General features: G+C 40.5%; 2 protein-coding genes across 4 annotated transcripts in view; one reads left to right on the top strand and one right to left on the bottom strand.

The window, feature by feature from the left end:
- Window positions 1-19,488, top strand: part of LOC117405656 (olfactory receptor 1468-like) — a 291,007-nt gene that overhangs the window by 263,086 nt on the left and 8,433 nt on the right. The gene's annotated exons all lie outside the window — the stretch shown is intronic.
- LOC117972924 (olfactory receptor 6N1-like) lies at window positions 2,203-3,168 on the bottom strand. Its single transcript, XM_034923388.2, has one exon. The coding sequence runs from the start codon at window positions 3,166-3,168 to the stop codon at window positions 2,203-2,205; it is 966 nt and encodes a 321-aa protein (XP_034779279.1).

Genomic DNA, 19,488 nt, shown 5'->3' with positions numbered 1-19,488 from the left:
CAGGCTCTTCACTCAGCAGCCCCCAATAGACTGACTGCCTTTCTTTTATGATCACCAGCTGGCAAACAATGAATCAATTTGAAAATAATTATACACTCCATTGTGGCATTCTGGGGATATATATATATACACACACACATATACACACACATACAGAGGCAATTATGACCAAGATTTATTATGAAACAATCATAAATAAACATAAATAATTAAATTGCGTATAACACATTAGTGATTAAACAGATTTGTGATAAGTAAAACAAAATGGTTTATTATTGTGTATTATTAGATGTATTAGTAGAAGCGTTACACATAACACTTATGGTAATGCAACGAATAATAACAAACAGAACTGTAACTCTGAACTGTACATCCTACTCTTAAACTATGCAGCTTCTCCTTGTGCTTCAAGGATCTGAAACAGCGGGCCCTCATGCTGATTTTTGCTGTCACCTTGTCATTATTTGACACTACAAACACATAGCAGAGAAAATAATTGGATTAGTTTGGAGAGTACTTTTATAAACTGACTATGTGCTTATTATTATTAATTATTATTATTTATTTCTTAGCAGACGCCCTTATCCAGGGCGATTTACAATTGTTACAAGATATCACATTATTTTTACATACAATTACATTATTTTTTTTACATACAATTACCCATTTATACATTTGGGTTTTTACTGGAGCAATCTAGGTAAAGTACCTTGCTCAAGGGTACAGCAGCAGCGTCCCCCACTGGGGATTGAACCCACAACCCTCTGGTCAAGAGTCCAAAGCCCTAACCACTACTCCACACTGCTGCCCTTATGCAATTATAATAACACACGAACACTATACATATGCCAACTGAAACAGTTTCAATGCTGAAACTACACTTTAAAAAGATAGGTACAATTTAAATACACAAATAGAATTAAATGTAGTAACTCCCCTTCATAGTCACAGAGGTAGCTATTTCATTTATGTGCTGCATAAGCACCACTGGCTATCTGTTGGGCATTATTTTGAGTAGTGCTGTGTTTGAAGGTTTGTTCACTAGCTAGGAATTCGAAGGTAGTTTTAGCGGTTGTCGTGCTTCAGTAAAATATGTACTGGATACCAAGTGTACAAGACAATGTGAACTTTCAGTATTATAAATGAGATGTACTTTTAAAACATCAACAGCATAAAGAGCAACACACTTCAAACAATGTTCAATGTTTTTTTATTTATTTATAAATATTTTTATAAAACAATAAGAAATGTAGCCATGAACACAATGATGTGGAACGCGCCTTCATTACCTTTATTGCTGCTCTGAAAAATATACTTTTATATGGAAAACAATTTTTATTATTTTTTTTACACATCATACTTTTTACACATCATGTAATTTCTGGAAGTGATTTATTTCAAAGTGTTTTAAATTTGATTAGAATATCAATCAGAGATTTCCTTTAACTTGATTTGTCACTATCAGGTCCCTAATCTCTGGTAAAGGGCCTTGAATGTTCTTTCAAACTATGTTTAGTCTCTGTTCCAAATCAACTTGCCAGAAATTATGTAAATACAGCATACACTTACTTATATAATTGACCTTTTTTTCTGTTTCATGAAAGAAACTCTCTGTACACACCCTTTGGATGTTTTCTTTCAAAGTAGACAAAACTATGATTCCTCACTGTCGTATACGTTCAATCTATCTATTTATATTATAGCAAATAAAGTAAAAAAAAAAATTAAAAAAATAGAATAGTGTTTGCTGTCAGCTGCAGCACAGTAACCACAACTGAGATCTCTGGTTTTATTCCACATGATATATGAATAAAAATAAAAATGTGGTTCAAAATAACATTGTACACCTGTTCTCAAATAAAACCAAGGAAAACAAAAAAGCCCCACAAGAAACACCTCCTTAAAAAGGGATTCCATTACTTTTGTTTAATTAAAACAAGAACAGGAAGACTGAATTTAAACACACCGTGGCACAAAAAAAGAAACAACACAAAATGGCAAAAGAGAAGATTGCAAAAAACACAAAATAGTCTGATAACACAAATACAACTATCAATAAATTATACACTTGAGTTTTTTTCAATGAAAAATGAAAATACTATTATTTGCAGTCATGCATATGCACAAACTGAAGGACTTTTGTTATTTAGTGTAAAAGTACACAAACATAATCTTAACAAGAAAGTACATGATACATAATAGTTAGTATTTTGCAGCGTGTGAGCTGTCTAATATTGGTATAATTTGCTTTCTTCGGAGCATATTTATAATCCTTTTCCGTACCTCAGGCAAGTGGAATCCATACAAGAGAGGATTAAGAAGGGGAGGAATTATTAGAAACTCCAATGACAGGATGGCAGCAACAATTTGGGGCATATCCTTTGAGTCTAATCGACTAAGAGCTATTTCACAAAAACTTGTTATTGAATAGTTGATAAATGTTGTTAAATGCGGGAGACATGTTTGTAGTGCTTTGCTTCTGAATTCCTTGGAGCTTTTCTGACAAACAATAAGAATGTGTACATAGGAAAACAATATAAAAAACAGAGGTGGAAAGATTGTACAAAAAGCCATTATAAAACCAACAACATTGTTCAGAGTAGTTGGTACACAAGATAGCTTCACTACTGACCAGTTGGAACAATACAGTCTTTCAATTTGGTTTCCACACAAAGGCAGTCTTGAAGAAAACAAAAGAATAAGGGCCATGCTACAGAATGGAAATAGCCAGGCACCAAATAGTAATTTACAAACAACTCTATCTGTCATGATATTTGTATAGTGTAAAGGTTTACAAATGGCCACATATCTGTCATATGCCATCACTGTTAAAATGGTAAATTCAGCAATTGCATAACCATAGATAACAAATATTTGAATGAAACATCCAGCATGAGGAATCACTTGGGTCTCTGATAGAAGATCAGCCAGAAGTTTAGGATAGAAACCAGCAGTTCCATAAAGGGCGTTAACAGATAAACTACAGAGAAAGATATACATAGGCTCATGAAGGCTTCTTTCCAGAAATATTACTAAAACAAGAACTACGTTTACAAAGATTATCAAGAGGTACCCAATAAGGGCAAGTAGAAAATATACATATTTAGTTGTATTCATGTCCCCAAATCCAGTGAGTGTGAAAGTTTCAGTATAAGATATGTTTTCCATTCCTGTTTCTTGTGTTCAGAATGTCCCAGCCAAGGAGTCCTGTTGATAAAAAATACAGGTGGAAATGTCACATCTCAATAACAAACACTAACCAACTTTTGACAATACATGCCATAGTTATGATGTTGCAATAAAATGTATTACTTCATTGTAATGGGATGGACAGTAAACTACTATTTTAATGACTACCAGAGTGACAAACCTTCATTAAAACACGCTATGATATGAACAGCTTTAAACCCTGAATGAAACAGTACAGCGAAGAAGAAAAAAGTCATATACAGTCTATTGATACATTTCAACTGTTCACTTGTGCTTAATAATGATGTCTTAGTAATGTCTTATGTAATAGGGTGTAATTTACAGATTGTAATGTATTATTTTTCACATGCCAGTACAGTCAAATTAGTTGCCAGAATTACCTTCTAGACAGCATGCCAGTGGTTTTCAACCCTGGGCCTCCCGTAACCAACAGTCTGGATTTTTGTTTCAACCAGGAACTACATTTTGTTTTAAACTGGCATTGTTTTCCAGTGCACAGCAGCCTCTGCAGTGTTGAACAGTGTTGAGATACAGTGATTTCCCTAAAGCTAATGCTGCTTGCTGTGTGTTTTTTCTGTATGTTTATGGCCCACAAATGCAGTTAGTTTTTGCAACATTATATGCTGTACATTAAAAGGTTACATAAACTGAAGTTGGTATATTGTGAAATGTCTTTAAAATCTAGCAATTAATTTGCTATCATAACATAGGACCAAAATAACACATCTGTCTGTGTTTATATTGTATTGTCTGTGGCCTTTGTATCTACCTGCTTAATTTGTGAAATAAGTAAAATATGAAAACATGTAAAATATAATTTACCTGTCTTCCAACAGCCTTAGTCAGAGCACCCTGCAGCAGGTCATACAGATGCAGTGTGTTGTCAAATAGAGCATTGTGCGGCTTTATATCCTTCACTCTGGGAGGTGCTGTGTTCAGTTTCTATGTTTAAAATATCCAGGAGTCAACAGGGGTCGAAGCAGTTTGTGTCCAAAGGCCCTGAGCACTCGGCTGACTGGCTGGGGATCTCATTAGCTAACTTTGTACCTATTATACATGTTTCCAGTAAGTTCACATTCAGTCATTGGGCCCTTTTCACTTGATCAAATTAAAGTCAGTGTTAAAGTTACAGAACACCCTGTAATGTTTACAAGATATGCCTTACTTTACCTCTTTTGTATCCCATGCTGTATGTATACATTATTTCAACACAATCCCACTTGTTTTTATGTGCTTTATGCATCTATCGTGGGCCCTATTCACAAAACTTTCAGGACTGTTTAAAGGAATGTTTTTTCTAAATATTTGATTTGAAGAATGTTTACAAACATTCTCCTAGTTACATTTCTCAAGTTTTCCTCAGGATCAGATAACACTTTACATTACCTTACCTAGATTGCTCCAGTAAATTTAAAAAAAAAACTGTATAAATGGGTAATTGTATGTAAAAAATAATGTGTACAAAATAATGTATGTAAAAATAATGTGATATCTTGTAAGAATTGTAAGTCGGCCTGGATAAGGGCGTCTGCTAAGAAAATAATAATATTTTAAACTACATTGCATGTCTAATGACTGTGTATTTACATAGCAGTTATTTAGTAAATACAGATGTAACAGGGTCAAGAATGCCCTGTTCAAATTTATTTTACACTTGTATGTTGTTATTTTTATAAAATGTATTTTATGATTGGATTAGTGCACGCTTTGTGTTGTCTGACACTTTATAATTGATTTGTATCACGTTATGTTGGCTTCTCTACCCGCTTCCCTGTGTTTGCCCTGTTGAGCACCTAGTAATTGAATTATTGATCAATTTATGCACCTGAATATAAATAGCACGGGATGGCCATCCTGGGGTTTGTGTGTCTTTGCAGGAGTGGGAATGCAGTGTTTGGAGCGGGGAACGACGAGTGAGAGAGACTGAAACGGATCAGTAAATGGAGCATCCCGACAATAAGTATTGGGCTGATGGTATGCCGGTGTGGAATAATGAGTGCGATCGGCCCGAGTGTTTTTAGCCTATTTGGTAGTCGATTGGAGTCTAAGCAGTGCACAGAATAGGCTATATTGCGATGCTGGTTTCTCTCTCGCTCTCTCTGTGTGTCTTTCAATGTGTATCTCCACTTTATTGCTGGGTAGCAGCGTTGTTGCATTTGCACTTTAATACATGGTCTAATTCAGGTGAACCTTGTTTAACCGCTTGAAATCTTGCTACCTGTTAGTAGGTTAATGGAATTGTCTTATTATACCAGTAACGTTTGAAACTTTGAGTTGCTATTGGAAGTTTATAATAAACAAACGTCTGCTAAAATGTATTTGATTTTCTTGGTGACCTTGTTCCTACATTTTTAGATCTGTTATCTGAATAAAAAGAACCTAAAGGATCTTCTGTAATTTGTTTGGTGCCTTATCGCACTGAACTGGCGTAGTCAGGCTACATTAGTACTTTTACTTTCAACACTTGCTACATCTTGTGATATTTATGAATTAAAGGCAGGTTTGTGGTGTGTTTTTTACGATTCCATGACTGGGGAGGTGTTACACATGTGTACTATTACATAATTTCAATGTTCTTATGCATAGTTACAGTGTACTTCATGTGTAAATCTTTATGCATCATTGTGGCAGGGTGACTGGGCGGTGACGTCAGGCAGAAGCAGGAAAGTAAACACACACCAGGCAAGTACTGCAGTTAAAGTAAATGATGCAGTGTGTCTTTTTATTTTTAAATAACAAAAATAAAATAAATATTTAAACAAAAACACTTGCTCACAGAGCGAAAATAAAACAGTAAATAAAAATAATCACGAACACAAAATACTAAATAAAACACAGGTCAGGCTGGGCAGATTGCCTTCACTGTTCCTATGTCTTTTTAAGTTTCGTTTCTTTTTCTGCTCTCTCCTCTCTAACCCCCCCCGCAGCTAAAACAGCAGGTCTTTTATATCCTGGCCGAGGGGTTAACTGGCTATCAATTCTCTCATTACCCCACAGGTAGCATTAGTATGCGTGACTGCCAGCTAATTCAATAATCGCCAGCTGACACAGTCACGCATTTCCACAAGGTTTTTTTTTAAAACAAAACACGGCTATGCCGTAAATACATTTTTAAATAAATACAACAAAACAACTGGCGCTTCACCATCATATAAATACCATAACTAAACAAACAAACAAATAAATACAAAATTACACGGGAGGAGGGGGAAACCCTGTTCTAAAATAAATAAACAAATCAATGTACAGGGCACCTCGTCCTGTTACATATCCCCACCTTGTGCAACGCACACTTGGCCCCAACGACCACCTCCCCCCTCAGTCTCAAAGTCCTGGAATAGGGGAAGCACAGTGTCCATGGGGGTGGCCATGGTGGGAGGTCCGGTACCCCCAATTCTACGTGGCCGACAGCTCCCTCTTTCGGGGCTCCCGCCACACACTATCCTGCCGCGAAAGTGCAGCTGGGGGAGCCGGTCTCCTGACCCCACCCCCCCCTCCCCACCCCCCCCTCCCCTCCCCTCCCCCCCCCTTCTTTATGGCCGGCAGTTCCCCTCCGTGGGGCTCTGGCCACCCAATTTCCGGCAGCGAAACTGCTGCGGGGGAAGCTGGTCTCCTGACCTCCCCCCCACTTCTTCGTGGCCGCCAGCTCCCCTTCATGGGGCTCCGGCCACAGTGTAGCGACCCCAGGCAAAGCAGAGCCCCTGGCGACCCCAGGCGAAGCAGGACCCTCGACGACCCCAGGCGAAGCAGGATCCTCGATGACCCCAGGCGACGGCAGCAGCAGCAGACCCTCGGGAGGCGACGGCAGCAGCAGCTGACCCTCGGGAGGTGACGGGAGCAGCAGGGGACCCTCGGGAGGCGAACTCGGGAGCGGAGCCCCTGGCCATGGAGGCGGCAGCGGGAGCTCCACTTCTCCCTCGTACCCTGTACCCTGTGCGGAGCAAAAGGCAGCTCCAGGCGATGCGGAGCAGCAGGCAGCACCAGGCGATGTGGAGCAACAGGCAGCCCCAGGTGATCCAGGCGTGGCATCCCTGAGCGGACCGGGCGTGGCATCCCTGGGCGGTGCGATGCTGGCATCCTTGGGCGGTGCGATGCTGCCATCCTTGGGCGGTGCGAGGCTGGCATCCCCGGGCGGTGCGAGGCTGGCATCCCCGGGTGGTGCGAACTGCCCTCCCCTTCTGGCTGCAGCCGTGAAACCAGCAGGCATGCTCCCTTTGCTGGTGGCGGTGAAGGAGGCGGAACCAGCAGGCATGCTCCCTCTGCTGGTGGCGGTGGGAGCGACAAGTCGTCCTCCCCATGGAGGTGGAGGCGGAACCAGCAGGTACTCTCCCTCTGCTGGCGGAGGTGGGAGCGACACACAGTCCTCCCAGGGCGGTGGAGGTGGCACCAGCAGGAACTCTCCCTCTGCTGGCGGAGGCGGGAGCGACACGCAGTCCTCCCACGGAGGTGGAAGCGGAACCAGCAGGAACTCACCCTCTGCTGGCGGAGGTGGGAGCGACACACAGTCCTCCCATGGAGGTGGAACCAGCAGGAATTCTCCCTCTGCTGGTGGAGACGTGGGCTGTAGACGTTCGGCCTCCCCCCTTTTGGGCTGTGGACGCACCGGCTCCTCCCTCTTGGGCTGTGGACATTCAGCCTCCCCCCTCTTGGGCTGTGGACGCACCGTCTCCCACTCCAGGTCCGTGTCCCCTCTCTGCCTCCTTCTGCTCACCTTTTCTCCCTTGGCCTGTGGAGGTGATGGGGTCTGCTGCTCCAGCAGCCAAAACCAGCCTTATGCACAGGACACCTCCCCATTGTGTAGGCTTCCCAGAAGCAGGGGTCTTCATAGGGGCAGTCCCCCCGGTCATGCCCAAACTCCATACAGATGACACACAGGGGGGCCCCTTCAGCTCTCCACTGCTCCTGTTCCATGTCCCAGTAAGGGGGTCCCAGTTGGGTGGGGTCCCGTGACCACCATCTCCTCTCACCACTCTCATGCTGCTGCTGCTGCTTCTGGCAGCTCTTCCTCCTCTTTCCTCTCATCCTTCTGCCTCCTCACTCTCCTTTCTCCACAAGTACTAATAATAATAAAAAACCTGAAAAAAACGAAAAAAACTGCAGTACCCCTCTTCTGCCTGAGTCTAGGAGGCGCTGGTGATCCCATGCTGGACACCAAGTGTGGCAGGGTGACTGGGCGATGACGTCTGGCAGAAGCAGGAAGGTAAACACACACCAGACAAGTACTGCAGTTAAAGTAAATGACGCGGCGCGTCTTTTTATTTTTAAATAACAAAAATAAAATAAATATTTCAACAAAAAACACTTGCTCACAGAGCGAAAATAAAACAGTAAACAAAAATAATTACAAACACAAAATACTAAATAAAACACAGGTCAGGCTGGGCAGATTGCCTTCACTGTTCCTATGTCTTTTTAAGTTTCGTTTCGTTTCGTTTTCCGCTCTCTCGTTCCTCTTGCTTTCTCCTTTCTAACACCCCCCCCCCCCCCCCCCCCGCAGCTAAAACAGCAGGTCTTTTATATCCTGGCCGAGGGGTTAACTGGCTATCAATCCTCGTTACCCCTCGGCCACAGTCTGCACAGGTAGTATTACTATGCGTGACTGCCAGCTAATTCAATAATCGCCAGCTGACAGTCACGCATTTCCACGAGGTTTTTTTAAAACAAAACATGACTATGCCGTAAATAACTAAACAAACAAACAAATAAATACAAAATAACACGGGTGGAGGGGGAAACCCTGTTCTAAAATAAATAAGCAAATCAATGTACAGGGCACCTCGCCCTGTTACAATCATAAATATAAGGGTATAGTTGTATCACAAACGATATATCACTGTGACACAATATCTCATGTGGTGACGTCAGGCCAGGAAATAGACAGACGGTTTTGGTGAGTGAAATGTGCTCTTGCGCTGGTTTATTATGAATAAAAAAATGTAAACACAAAACACTTTTGTAAAGCAAAACGGCACAGTGGCCAAAACGAATGAACAGATACAAAACAAGTACCATGCTGATTCCACTCCACCATGCAATTGTTATGATTTTAATTGCTTTTCTTTTCTCTCCCATTCTTTCTCCATGAACACACAGAACAAAAACTCACCAAACTCCCTCCCTCCTTAAAGTGTCCTTCCAGAGATTTGAACAACTAATAAAAATTAACTAGTTTAAATACCCCAAAACAAACTCCAATGTTCCGTTTTACTCAAAAGTTGCTGGAAAGCAGTATAATTTTAAGTTTTAAATCACTGTTTTGGTGAACAGGAAGCTTGCTTCAGTGGTTGCTATGGAACTCCTCTCGTTGCTGTATGACGTGCGCAGGGGAAGGGAAGTGGAACAGAAGCAGCATGGCTACGCAGGGAGCTAGCAAGTGTTTACAAAAAAATGGAGGTATGAAACAGGCCCGGTTTTTGGGATGGAACCGCATAACAGTCTCGCGTTTTGATTGGTCCATGTCTGTCACATGAATATGTCGTCACACGAGTGGAAAAGCGTGCAGGCATTTTTAACATTGTGATCAGAGAGAGAGAGTGATCTGCTTTCCACAACCTTTCCATTAAAATATAATGTGGTGTTACGCTGTACTGATATAACAAACTATGGGTGATTACTTTATATGAATTATCATGTTATGCACGAATGTAAGAATTGGCTTTCTGTGGTGGTGTACTTTTTTCTTTCAAGTAGCATATATCTATAATCGTTTTTGCGATATATTTTAATATAAAATGTATACACAATGGCAGTTTTGTTAGAGGATACATTAGTTTATTCCACTGGATTGGAATGTAAGCAAAGACACATTTCAAAACTAGTCCCAGTAAGCATGTTACCAAAAATATATATACTGTATACAAATATGATTTTTATACAGTGATTTTCACTTCCACTCACCTTCCCATTTGAAACATTTGTTTCGAGTCTTGCAGTGTGTGGTGGACGGGGAGAGGCGACGCTGTTAAGTGTGTTTACGGTATAGCTCTAGTGTCAGGTAACAAGAATAAGTGAATTAACTGAACAGTAAAACATGGCGGGAGGGCTGGCTTCATAATACATCTTTTACTTTTAGGGATTAAGTGTATATGCGCTGTAATGAAATGCTAAGGATTTTAAGGTTGTGACATTATTTTGTGATCACGCAACACCCTTTGAATCGGGAACCCCAGTTTCAGAAACGCTGCTTCAGACCATTCTTGGGCAGTATCTGAAAAATTTAGCGATCGCATTCTTGTTTGAAATGTAATGCCTGTATACTCTAAATATACAGGTATGTCAGGGCTCGCTTTTGTGCTCCTACTGAAATACTATAAATGCACTGGTCAGTCTACAAAGTTTGCTGGACTTGATTTTTTGTGAGCGATTTACTGTAAAACATTTCTACTTATACATGTTTATAAAATGGGTTGGGAGATATCTGCGTCCTGATTGGCTGATAGGCATTCCAAGCCATTGAATTATTAGGGTACAACCAATGGGTAAAAACAAATCCCAGCAACTAAGATTTTTTACAAACAGATATAATTGCGCTGAGTGTTTAAGAACGATTAAAAAAATATTGAATTGGCTGCCATTTGTTTCCCCAGTAAAAACAAAATAATACAATGTCAGACTTCCTCCATGTAAATTTTAACTTGTTTGGTAACTCCAGTGTCCACACATTCCTGGAGGATTTAGACCGCAACAGTTCAGTAACGGAACCGACAGTAATAATTTTAAAAAAAGGTCAAAAAATTAAAATTAAAATTAAAAAGTGAGTACTACAAGACACCTCTCTCTCAGTACTGCTGAGATTAATACAACTGAAGCCAATCAAGAAGAGCGGAATACTAAAAAAGTAACCGCTTGGGCTGTGTCAGTTTTTAATGATTGGTCAGCACAAACCAAAAATAATATGAACTGGAAAACAGCATCTAAGACTGAAATAAAAACAGTTTTAATTAGTTTCTAGAATATTTAGTTAGCAGCTACACAAGCTTGCGTGCTGGCCTGAATCTTTGTTTAAATTCTCCCACAGTGGGACAATCTATAAACTAATTTCAGATACCAACTTTAAAACAGCAAACAGCGTCTTCATTTCTGTCCTGAAAACTTACACGCGACAACAAAAAGACAAGTCACAACATCACCCTGCTGTATCCCAAACAGACTTAAACAAACTTAAGTCATCGGTACTCAGGATGTAGATATCTCCCATCCCATTTTATAAGGTAGTTTAAGAAGCTATATTGGGCACCAGCTGAGAAAGACAGAAGTCATGGGGTTACGTCCTCTCTGGAGTACCGTCGTCAACTCGTAAACAAAAGGCAGAAACAAGCTCCCCTGCTCACCAAACACTGCCACCTACTGCACAATCTGTCGAACTGTGTAACCGGCCATTTAATTTTTTAAACTGTACATTCCCTGGTACAGTCAACTTCATGAGACAAATACTGAAAATAGTCTGATAATTTATTTAATTTATTTGAATTTATTTAATTTACTATTAAAAATGTGTTTAGTAACTAGTAACCCATTTTAAAGGGCCTTGTGCTTTACTACGGCCCTGGGCGTGCAGTTATTCTAGCACAAGCAACACCCTGTTGTGTCTTGTTGCTTGCATATAAAATTGCCACTAAAAAAGAATGCTAGTTGTTTTACATTTCAGACCGGTATTTTTATCAAATAAAAAATGAAACGCTGTTTGTAAGGCCTTATTAAAACAGTTTCATAATTAAGGCAATATAACTAATACCTTGTTTCCATGGACAGCCAACTCGACTCGATTGCACTTGAATTGGCCTGAATTTACCAGAACTTGAATTGAAAATGTGACTTCCATGCTTTTTCGAGTTACCTGAGTTATTATGTGAGTTGGGCAGGAAATACTACTGATTTTTCCCCAGCAATACAATGCTTGCGAGTTAAATGTCAAAACGTGAATTCACAGCAGACAGTATTATAGTCAAATTGTCAATTATATATATGTAAAATGACTTGCTCACCTTACTTGTTTTGTGGCATTCATGAACCCGGGTGTATAATTACCGTAGAACGGGTAATTTTGGTGGAGAATTTATTTTGGCTTTATTGACGGTTTAGTGGATCACCAATAATACTTACACCAATCAGACGGTTGTATACAGTTCTCATAGCGATCCCGCCCCCTCTGTCAGACTGGTATGTAGAACAAGTTAAAGAAGAGCTGGACGAGGGAAATAATGTGTCAGATGTCAAAGTGGATATGAGAATGGCAGTGATGAAGCCAGTTTGCCTGAAAACATTAAAAGTAGACCGGACATTTCCATCAAAGGATTAAAAAAAATCTGGAATTGATGATCCGATCAGAAACCGAGAGGCATTGCAAACTGTGCCTGCTACTGTAGCAGGACTGTTCTAGTAGGTTTAGATGCCCTCCTTGTAGCCTGGAGGACCAATGTTGGTGCCTCGCCTGTGGAGGGTTCGGGCACCCGACAGTGTGCTGACCTCTTCAGGGTGAAGAGAAGTTGCGAAAAAGTTGCCCAAAAAAGGAAGAGGAAGAGAGGTGGTAGTTCCCAGAGGCGAGCAGAGGGCTGCCTCACTGTCTTTATTACCAAAGAAGCCCTGCAGTCTCCAGTGCCAGAGGTAGAAGCTCCGCCTTCTCCAGTGCCAACGGGGAAGGATCCTCTGCCGTCTCCAGTGCCAAAGGAGAAGGAGCCGCTGTCATCCCAAGAGCTGGAACGGGAGGAGCCTCTGCCCTCTCCAGTGCCTTAGGGTAGGAGCTGCTGCTGTCTTGTGCAAAAGGGGGAGGAGCCATCTTCAGTGCTATCAATAAAACAGACTTACTTGCATTTTTCATTTTGTAACAAAAAGAAATACATTAAATAAGCTGCTGGTCCATACATTTATATAAATGATGAATTGGTTTTAAAGAGCAACATGCATTGATTGAAAACAATTGTCTGAGTTACTGTGTAAAATACAGGTACACTAGGATACAGGTTAACTTCATTAACTTTACATGGTCCTTCAGGCAGTGGTTTTCAATCTAAGCATGTAACTAGCTGCAAATAATCTGACAATGGGGAAAGCAGCTGATTGGAGAATGATGGGAAAAACAGTTTTGAAGGGTGAGGATAATTTCAGTTTCCTGGTGAAATGACCAAGGAATTGTAACACTACCTGAAAGCAAGGTTTGTAAACTGAGATTGCTTTAAGCTAGTGTAGTACCACATATGATGTATTACAAATATATTTGCTTTAACATTTGTTTCTTACAAAACAATTGAGATTTATATAGTGAATAGAAGTGCACACCAGAAAAAGTCTGGTTGCCTCAGAAGCTAGTGTGCCCCCGTTTTCAAGCTCCATATCAGCCCTGATGGGACGTGCTGCAAACTTTTTGCAGGTCCGTGTTCAGGATGCAGGCTGTGGCTGCTCGCCCTCAGCCCTTCCCAGTGTTCCGGGATTTCATGGAGGAGGTACACTCCTCCTGGGATCGTCCGGCCTCAGCGCCCAATGTACTGAATCAAACGGCCCCGCTCGCTTCCTTAGAGTGTGCGGACAAGCTGGGCCTGGCAGGTTTTCCCCCAGTGGACTCCACCATTGTGGCCTTGGTCAAGGCTTCGCCGGTGAGGGACTTGCCCAAGGAACCTGCATGCCCGAACCCGCAATGCAGGGTCATGATGATGCACTTGAAGCGGGCTTACACAGTGGAAGCACAGGTGAATCGCCTGGTGAATATGGCGAGTATCCTGACCACATATACGGATGGCATACTACGGGAAGCCTCACTCCCTGAGTCAGTGGCTTCCGAGTTACACCTCCTTTCAGGCATGCTGCTCCAGATCTTCAGCCTTCAAGGGCAAGTCCATATGCTGGCGACTGCATCCCCCTACAAAGGACGCCCTCCCCGAGTGAAGTCTAGACATGGTACTGGAGGCTCTCACTAAGGCCCTGTTTGAGCCTGTATATTCCATAGAGCTGAAATATTTCTCTATGAAGACAGCCTTTTTATTGGTCATCACCTCCGCTAAGTGGGTCAGTGAGCTGCAGGCTCTGTCTGTGCACAGTTCCTGTATGCGTGTTTGGGATAATGGAAACAGGCTATCGTTAAGCACTATGCTATGGTGAAATGACCCTGGGGCAAGCCCTCTCGAAGCAGCGACTGGCCCACTGGATTGTGGACACAGTATCGACTGCGTATAATGAGGCCGGCCTACCCGCACCTGGGAGGGGTGGCCATGTCATGGGCACTATTTCGAGGTGCATCATTTACTGACATTTGTAATGCGGATAGCTGGGCTACTCTGCATACAATCACCAGGTTCTACCGAATTAATATGGTAGATCCCTCTACGCCTTCATTCTTGAGGGTGCACGTGCGCACCACCAACACTAGTTGGCGGTAGCGAGGCATCCCTCATATGCTTTCCGCTCACGTTCCCTCATGATAGCTCTGTTATACTTTCCCAAAAGTATTGGTTGGTGGTCATCGTCAAATTGAAAGGGAACGTTAGGTTACTTACTGTAACCCTGGTTCCCTAAAAGAGAAGACGACCAGCAAACCTTGTGAGGTCGCATCACTCACATTCGTGGGTTCAATGCAAAAGAGGAAGTGATCTCCGCGGAGTGAGTACATATTCCCTCGGCAGGTGGGACCGAGGACGTCACTCCACGGAGGGGCCTATCAGCAGCTCTGACATAAAATGCTCAGCGAATACCTACCTAAGGCAGGCATATCCCCAAAGTATTGGTTGGTGGTCGTCTTCTCTTCCAGGGAACCAGGGTTACGCTAAGTAACCTAACGGTTTCGGGGAGGGGGGGTGTAGAGTAGGTGTTCCCAACCTTAAAGTGGCTTTAGGACCCTGTGGGGTAAGGAGACATCTACTCCATCTTGGGAAGGTACTGATTCAACTAGCTAAGGGGTAATTATTAGATAATGAAAACACCTGTGCACGCTTAGCCCTGCATAAAAGGAAGGGAAACCCTGTAGAAGGAGTGGCTGTGTGGGTTGCCGTATTGAGGTTGAGGCCTATGTGAAGGCTGGGTGTGTGCACACCTTGGAAGAAAGGTATTTAATACTTATAATTGAATAGGTGTGCATTTTGTGACCAGTAAACAACTTAGCCGTCCAGTATAGTTAGAACTTGGGAAAAAGTTTAGTTAGAGTTCCTGGAAGGAGTTCAGTTTTGTTTGTTTGTTTTGATTTAATACAAGTGTGCAGAACAGTGCTTAAACTGCAAGTTCTTGTGTGTCTGGGTCATATTTAAGGGCAGCTGCGTCACAATATATATATATATATATATATATATATATATATATATATATATATATATATACAGTCAACCTCGGTTAACTTGACTGGTGGATAACTCGACATCTTCGCTTAATTTGACAGACAGTCTCCATATAAAATATATGCATCCTGCCTCTTTTGGGTTTTTAATTCGACACTTATTACCAGCACCGAAGAGATAACTAATCTACTTGACACTCTTGTTTCTGACTGGAATCGGACCGTTCATTCATTCATTCATTCATTCATTCATTTGCAACTACCAAGTGCAACTGGTTACAGTATCAGTTCCTAATGAGTGAGAAGCACAAAATGAGTTCTCGTTCAATTGTCTTGGTTATTCTGGATAAAAGCTTGTCAGCAGAACTTTCAAAGCATGTGTTTTTGCATGCGAAACAATGGCCAACATTGTAAGTTGCTTATTAATGTTTTTGTTCACAGTTAATTCTGTATAATGTACATTTGTTAACTTTTGCTATTTAAGCCGTCAAATTAGACAGTGCAAACCAATACCTAAAAGTATAGCCAACAGTTTGTGGTTGGATTGTTTTCGTAAAAATAACGCTGTAGTTATTTTAATTCTTATCTCAATCGAACTATACGAATTATACAGCGTTTGTACAGTACTGTATACTTTACTGTAATTGATTCATTCACTGCCGTTCTTTCAACAGTTTTCATAAGGGCATTTAACTAAAAATAAACTGTAATACTGTAAATGTGTGAGTTCTGTAACTTATATGCATGTTAATGCCATGGCTCATTGCACCCGTGGTTAACTTGACACCTTGGATAAGTCAATTCTAAATGGCATCCCTGTGGGGTGTTGAGTTAGGTATTCTGTTCTAAATGAGAGTTCCACTCCCAGACATTCCAGACATTCCATTTTCTTCTACCCTTTGCTAATTGCATCAAACCCTCTAAGGAGTTTTTGCTTCTTTCATTGCCTTACTTGCTTGCGACTTGCAGCAGGAGAATATTCTTGAGTGCAGGAAAGATTCCACTGCTCAAAACAGCAGACCAGTGACTTTTCTCAACATAATTCAAGCATAATTAATGCTTTGCCTCCAACTTTATATAACTTGGTAATATCATATATATATATATATATATATATATATATATAGAGAGAGAGAGAGAGAGAGAGAGAGAGAGAGAGAGAGAGTGATTTACATTTTGTATTCTGTCAGCTTGTGTTGTTGAAATGACATGAAAAGCAATATTACATGGGTGGGTGAATGTCACAGACGCAGCCTTTTTATTGTGACGGATTGCACAATAAAAAGAGCTGCACAGTAGAGGTTCAAATTGAACCTTGAATCTGTTGAATACCCAAAGTAAATATAACTTAAAAATAAATAATTATTTTAAATGATTCATTTGGCACTGGGCCGTATTCACAGTTTTAACTCGCTAGTTAAATGTATCAGTTCAATCAGGTTGATCTATTATGTACACAGAAACAAAACTGAGATAGCACTGAAACACATGCTGTGAAGAAAAGACTTCTTAATGTATTTGTCTAAATATAAACATGTCGCCCATGCTTTTACCATGTTCCACCTTTTTGTCTTTCTTAGAAATGTATCCAAAATGTCTTTGCATCACAGAAAATATTACTAGGGTTCACACTCGTTTGTTTAATATTTTTAAAAAATTTGTGGTCAAGTGACCGAGAGGCTCTATTGACAGGGAAAGCATGTTTGCCAACGCCACTCTGTCTGCCTAGGTGTGTTCCCCCTCTGTCACTTAGCAACTGGCAACATTTGAGAGGAACAATGCAGGGAATTGAACTGCAAGGGGGTGTGTTAGGATAGCTAATTAGTGCAGGACAACCATTATGCAAGACTACGTCACTCTCACCACTTACTGACTACAGTGTCTGCTTAGAATAATTGCTATATTAAAAAGCTGGTATCATAAGTTTGAAATGTACTGACAGTCAAATCCAGCAGCTACTGTACCTAACTCTATTGTGTGTAATACATACACTCTTCTAATGATGTACAGCCTTATTAGTGTTCCATATTAAATTATGAAGAAGTGCCTGGCTTGTTGAATTCAGCATAATTACATCTAATATTTTGCCTCTAACTTTATATAACTTGATAATGTCATGCACCCAAAATAGTCGTGTACTTACTGTCCCAGCAGGGGGTGCAATCCCCTGCTATGGGGATATCATGGGATCATAGGTAGGTAAGCACATATTTACGTCATGCTGTCCAATTCTGATGAAACTTTCTAAACACCTTCTTTAGCACAAGTTACTGAATGTAACATGCAACAATTGTATCATTCATCCAGATAACTGCTTATCAAGTTATTAAAGTTAAAAAGGACATTCTTTACTAAATCTTATTCAGAGTATCAAGATCGGATGGGCAGGGGGGCAGGTGATGGGGGGGTTTATATAGTGGTCTCCCTGTCTGTATGTCAATACAGTATGTCTCAATTTAGTTTTTACATATTATTATTCAATTGTCATTAAACACGGTTTGGCAATCTTTAGCACAAGGTGATGAGGGTATCAAGTTAATATAGTGTATCTGAGGCATCTGTCTGTCTGTCAATTTTAAATGCATATAGCTTATTTAGATCATGGTAATTTAAATGTTACTGATAGTCATCATTTTGTATTTTATTATTATTTATTTCTTAGCAGACACCCTTATCCAGGGCGACTTACAATTGTTACAAGATATCACATTATTTATTTATTTATTTATTTTACTTACAATTCCATTATTTTTTTACACATTATTTTTACATACAATTCCCCATTTATACAGTGGGGTTTTTACTGGAGCAATCTAAGTAAAGTACCTTGCTTAAGGGTACAGCAGCAGTGTCCTCCACCTGGGATTGAACCCACAACCCTCCGGTCAAGAGTTCAGAGTCCTAACCACTACTCCACACTGCTGCCCCTTACAAGGGATGAATGTCACTAACATGCCTGTTAACTTTATTAACATTATCACAGCCCCCCTGTATTGGTTATGGAAGTGTTTTGGTTCATCAGCAGCAGCAATGAAATATCTGCATGCAAACTATAAAAAACAAGCAAAGGCCCAAAAGACAGTGCTATAAAAAAGATGTAAACCCTTCGTGAGCACCCCTTTATCATTCTCTACTGAGACAATACAAGGGGTAGGACAGACATTATTTAGGAAGGCTTCAGTTAATTACTGGCGGAGGAAACATATAACAAATATTGAAATAAATGTGATGTTCTAGTTTATAAAAATGTATCTCTAAAATCTTTTTTTTTTTTTTTCTTTCACCTCTCATCTCTCAGAGGGGCTGCCTGTGACAGTTCTGGTGTGTGTGTGTGTGTGTGTGTTTGTGTGTGTGTCTGTCTCCCTCTGCTGGTTTCATGGCTCATCGTTTCAATATATATTTTTGGCTTTAATGTCACAGTTTCTTGACATTATAGATGTAGTGCTCATATGTGTTTCTAGTAAAATGTTATCAGGTTCATACAAATGGTAACTGCAATTTCAGTTTTCTACTGTCACAGATACTATATCCATATAATACATAGTTATGGTGTAGTGGGTCAAACTGCTTTGCCAAACCAGATATTATTTTATGCTGTGCAGTAGATATACAAACAGGCAACTATTTATATTGTATGCTAGAAATCAATGTGATCCAGCTTAAACTATCCTGGCGTTAAATGGGTTACATTGTATTTGTTTTCATTATACAACAAAATCACTGCCTCTTGTCTGTTTCAAAGAGCTGAAATATGGTCACCTGTTTTCTGGGGTCGCTATGGAAATGCCTTTCACTCTCTTTTGACAAGTTAATAGCTTATTTAGATCATGGTAATCTAAATGTTACTGATAGTCATCATTTTGTATTTTATTATTTATTTCTTTGCAGACACCCTTATCCAGAGCAACTTACAATTGTTACAAGATATCACATTATTATTATTATTATTATTATTATTTTTTTTTTTTTTTTTTTTTTTTTTTTTTACATACAATTCCATTATTTTTTTTACACATTATTTT

Source organism: Acipenser ruthenus, chromosome 9, assembly GCF_902713425.1.
Source record: "Acipenser ruthenus chromosome 9, fAciRut3.2 maternal haplotype, whole genome shotgun sequence".
NCBI lineage: Eukaryota > Metazoa > Chordata > Actinopteri > Acipenseriformes > Acipenseridae > Acipenser > Acipenser ruthenus.
This window is presented reverse-complemented; position numbering and strand designations above follow the sequence as displayed.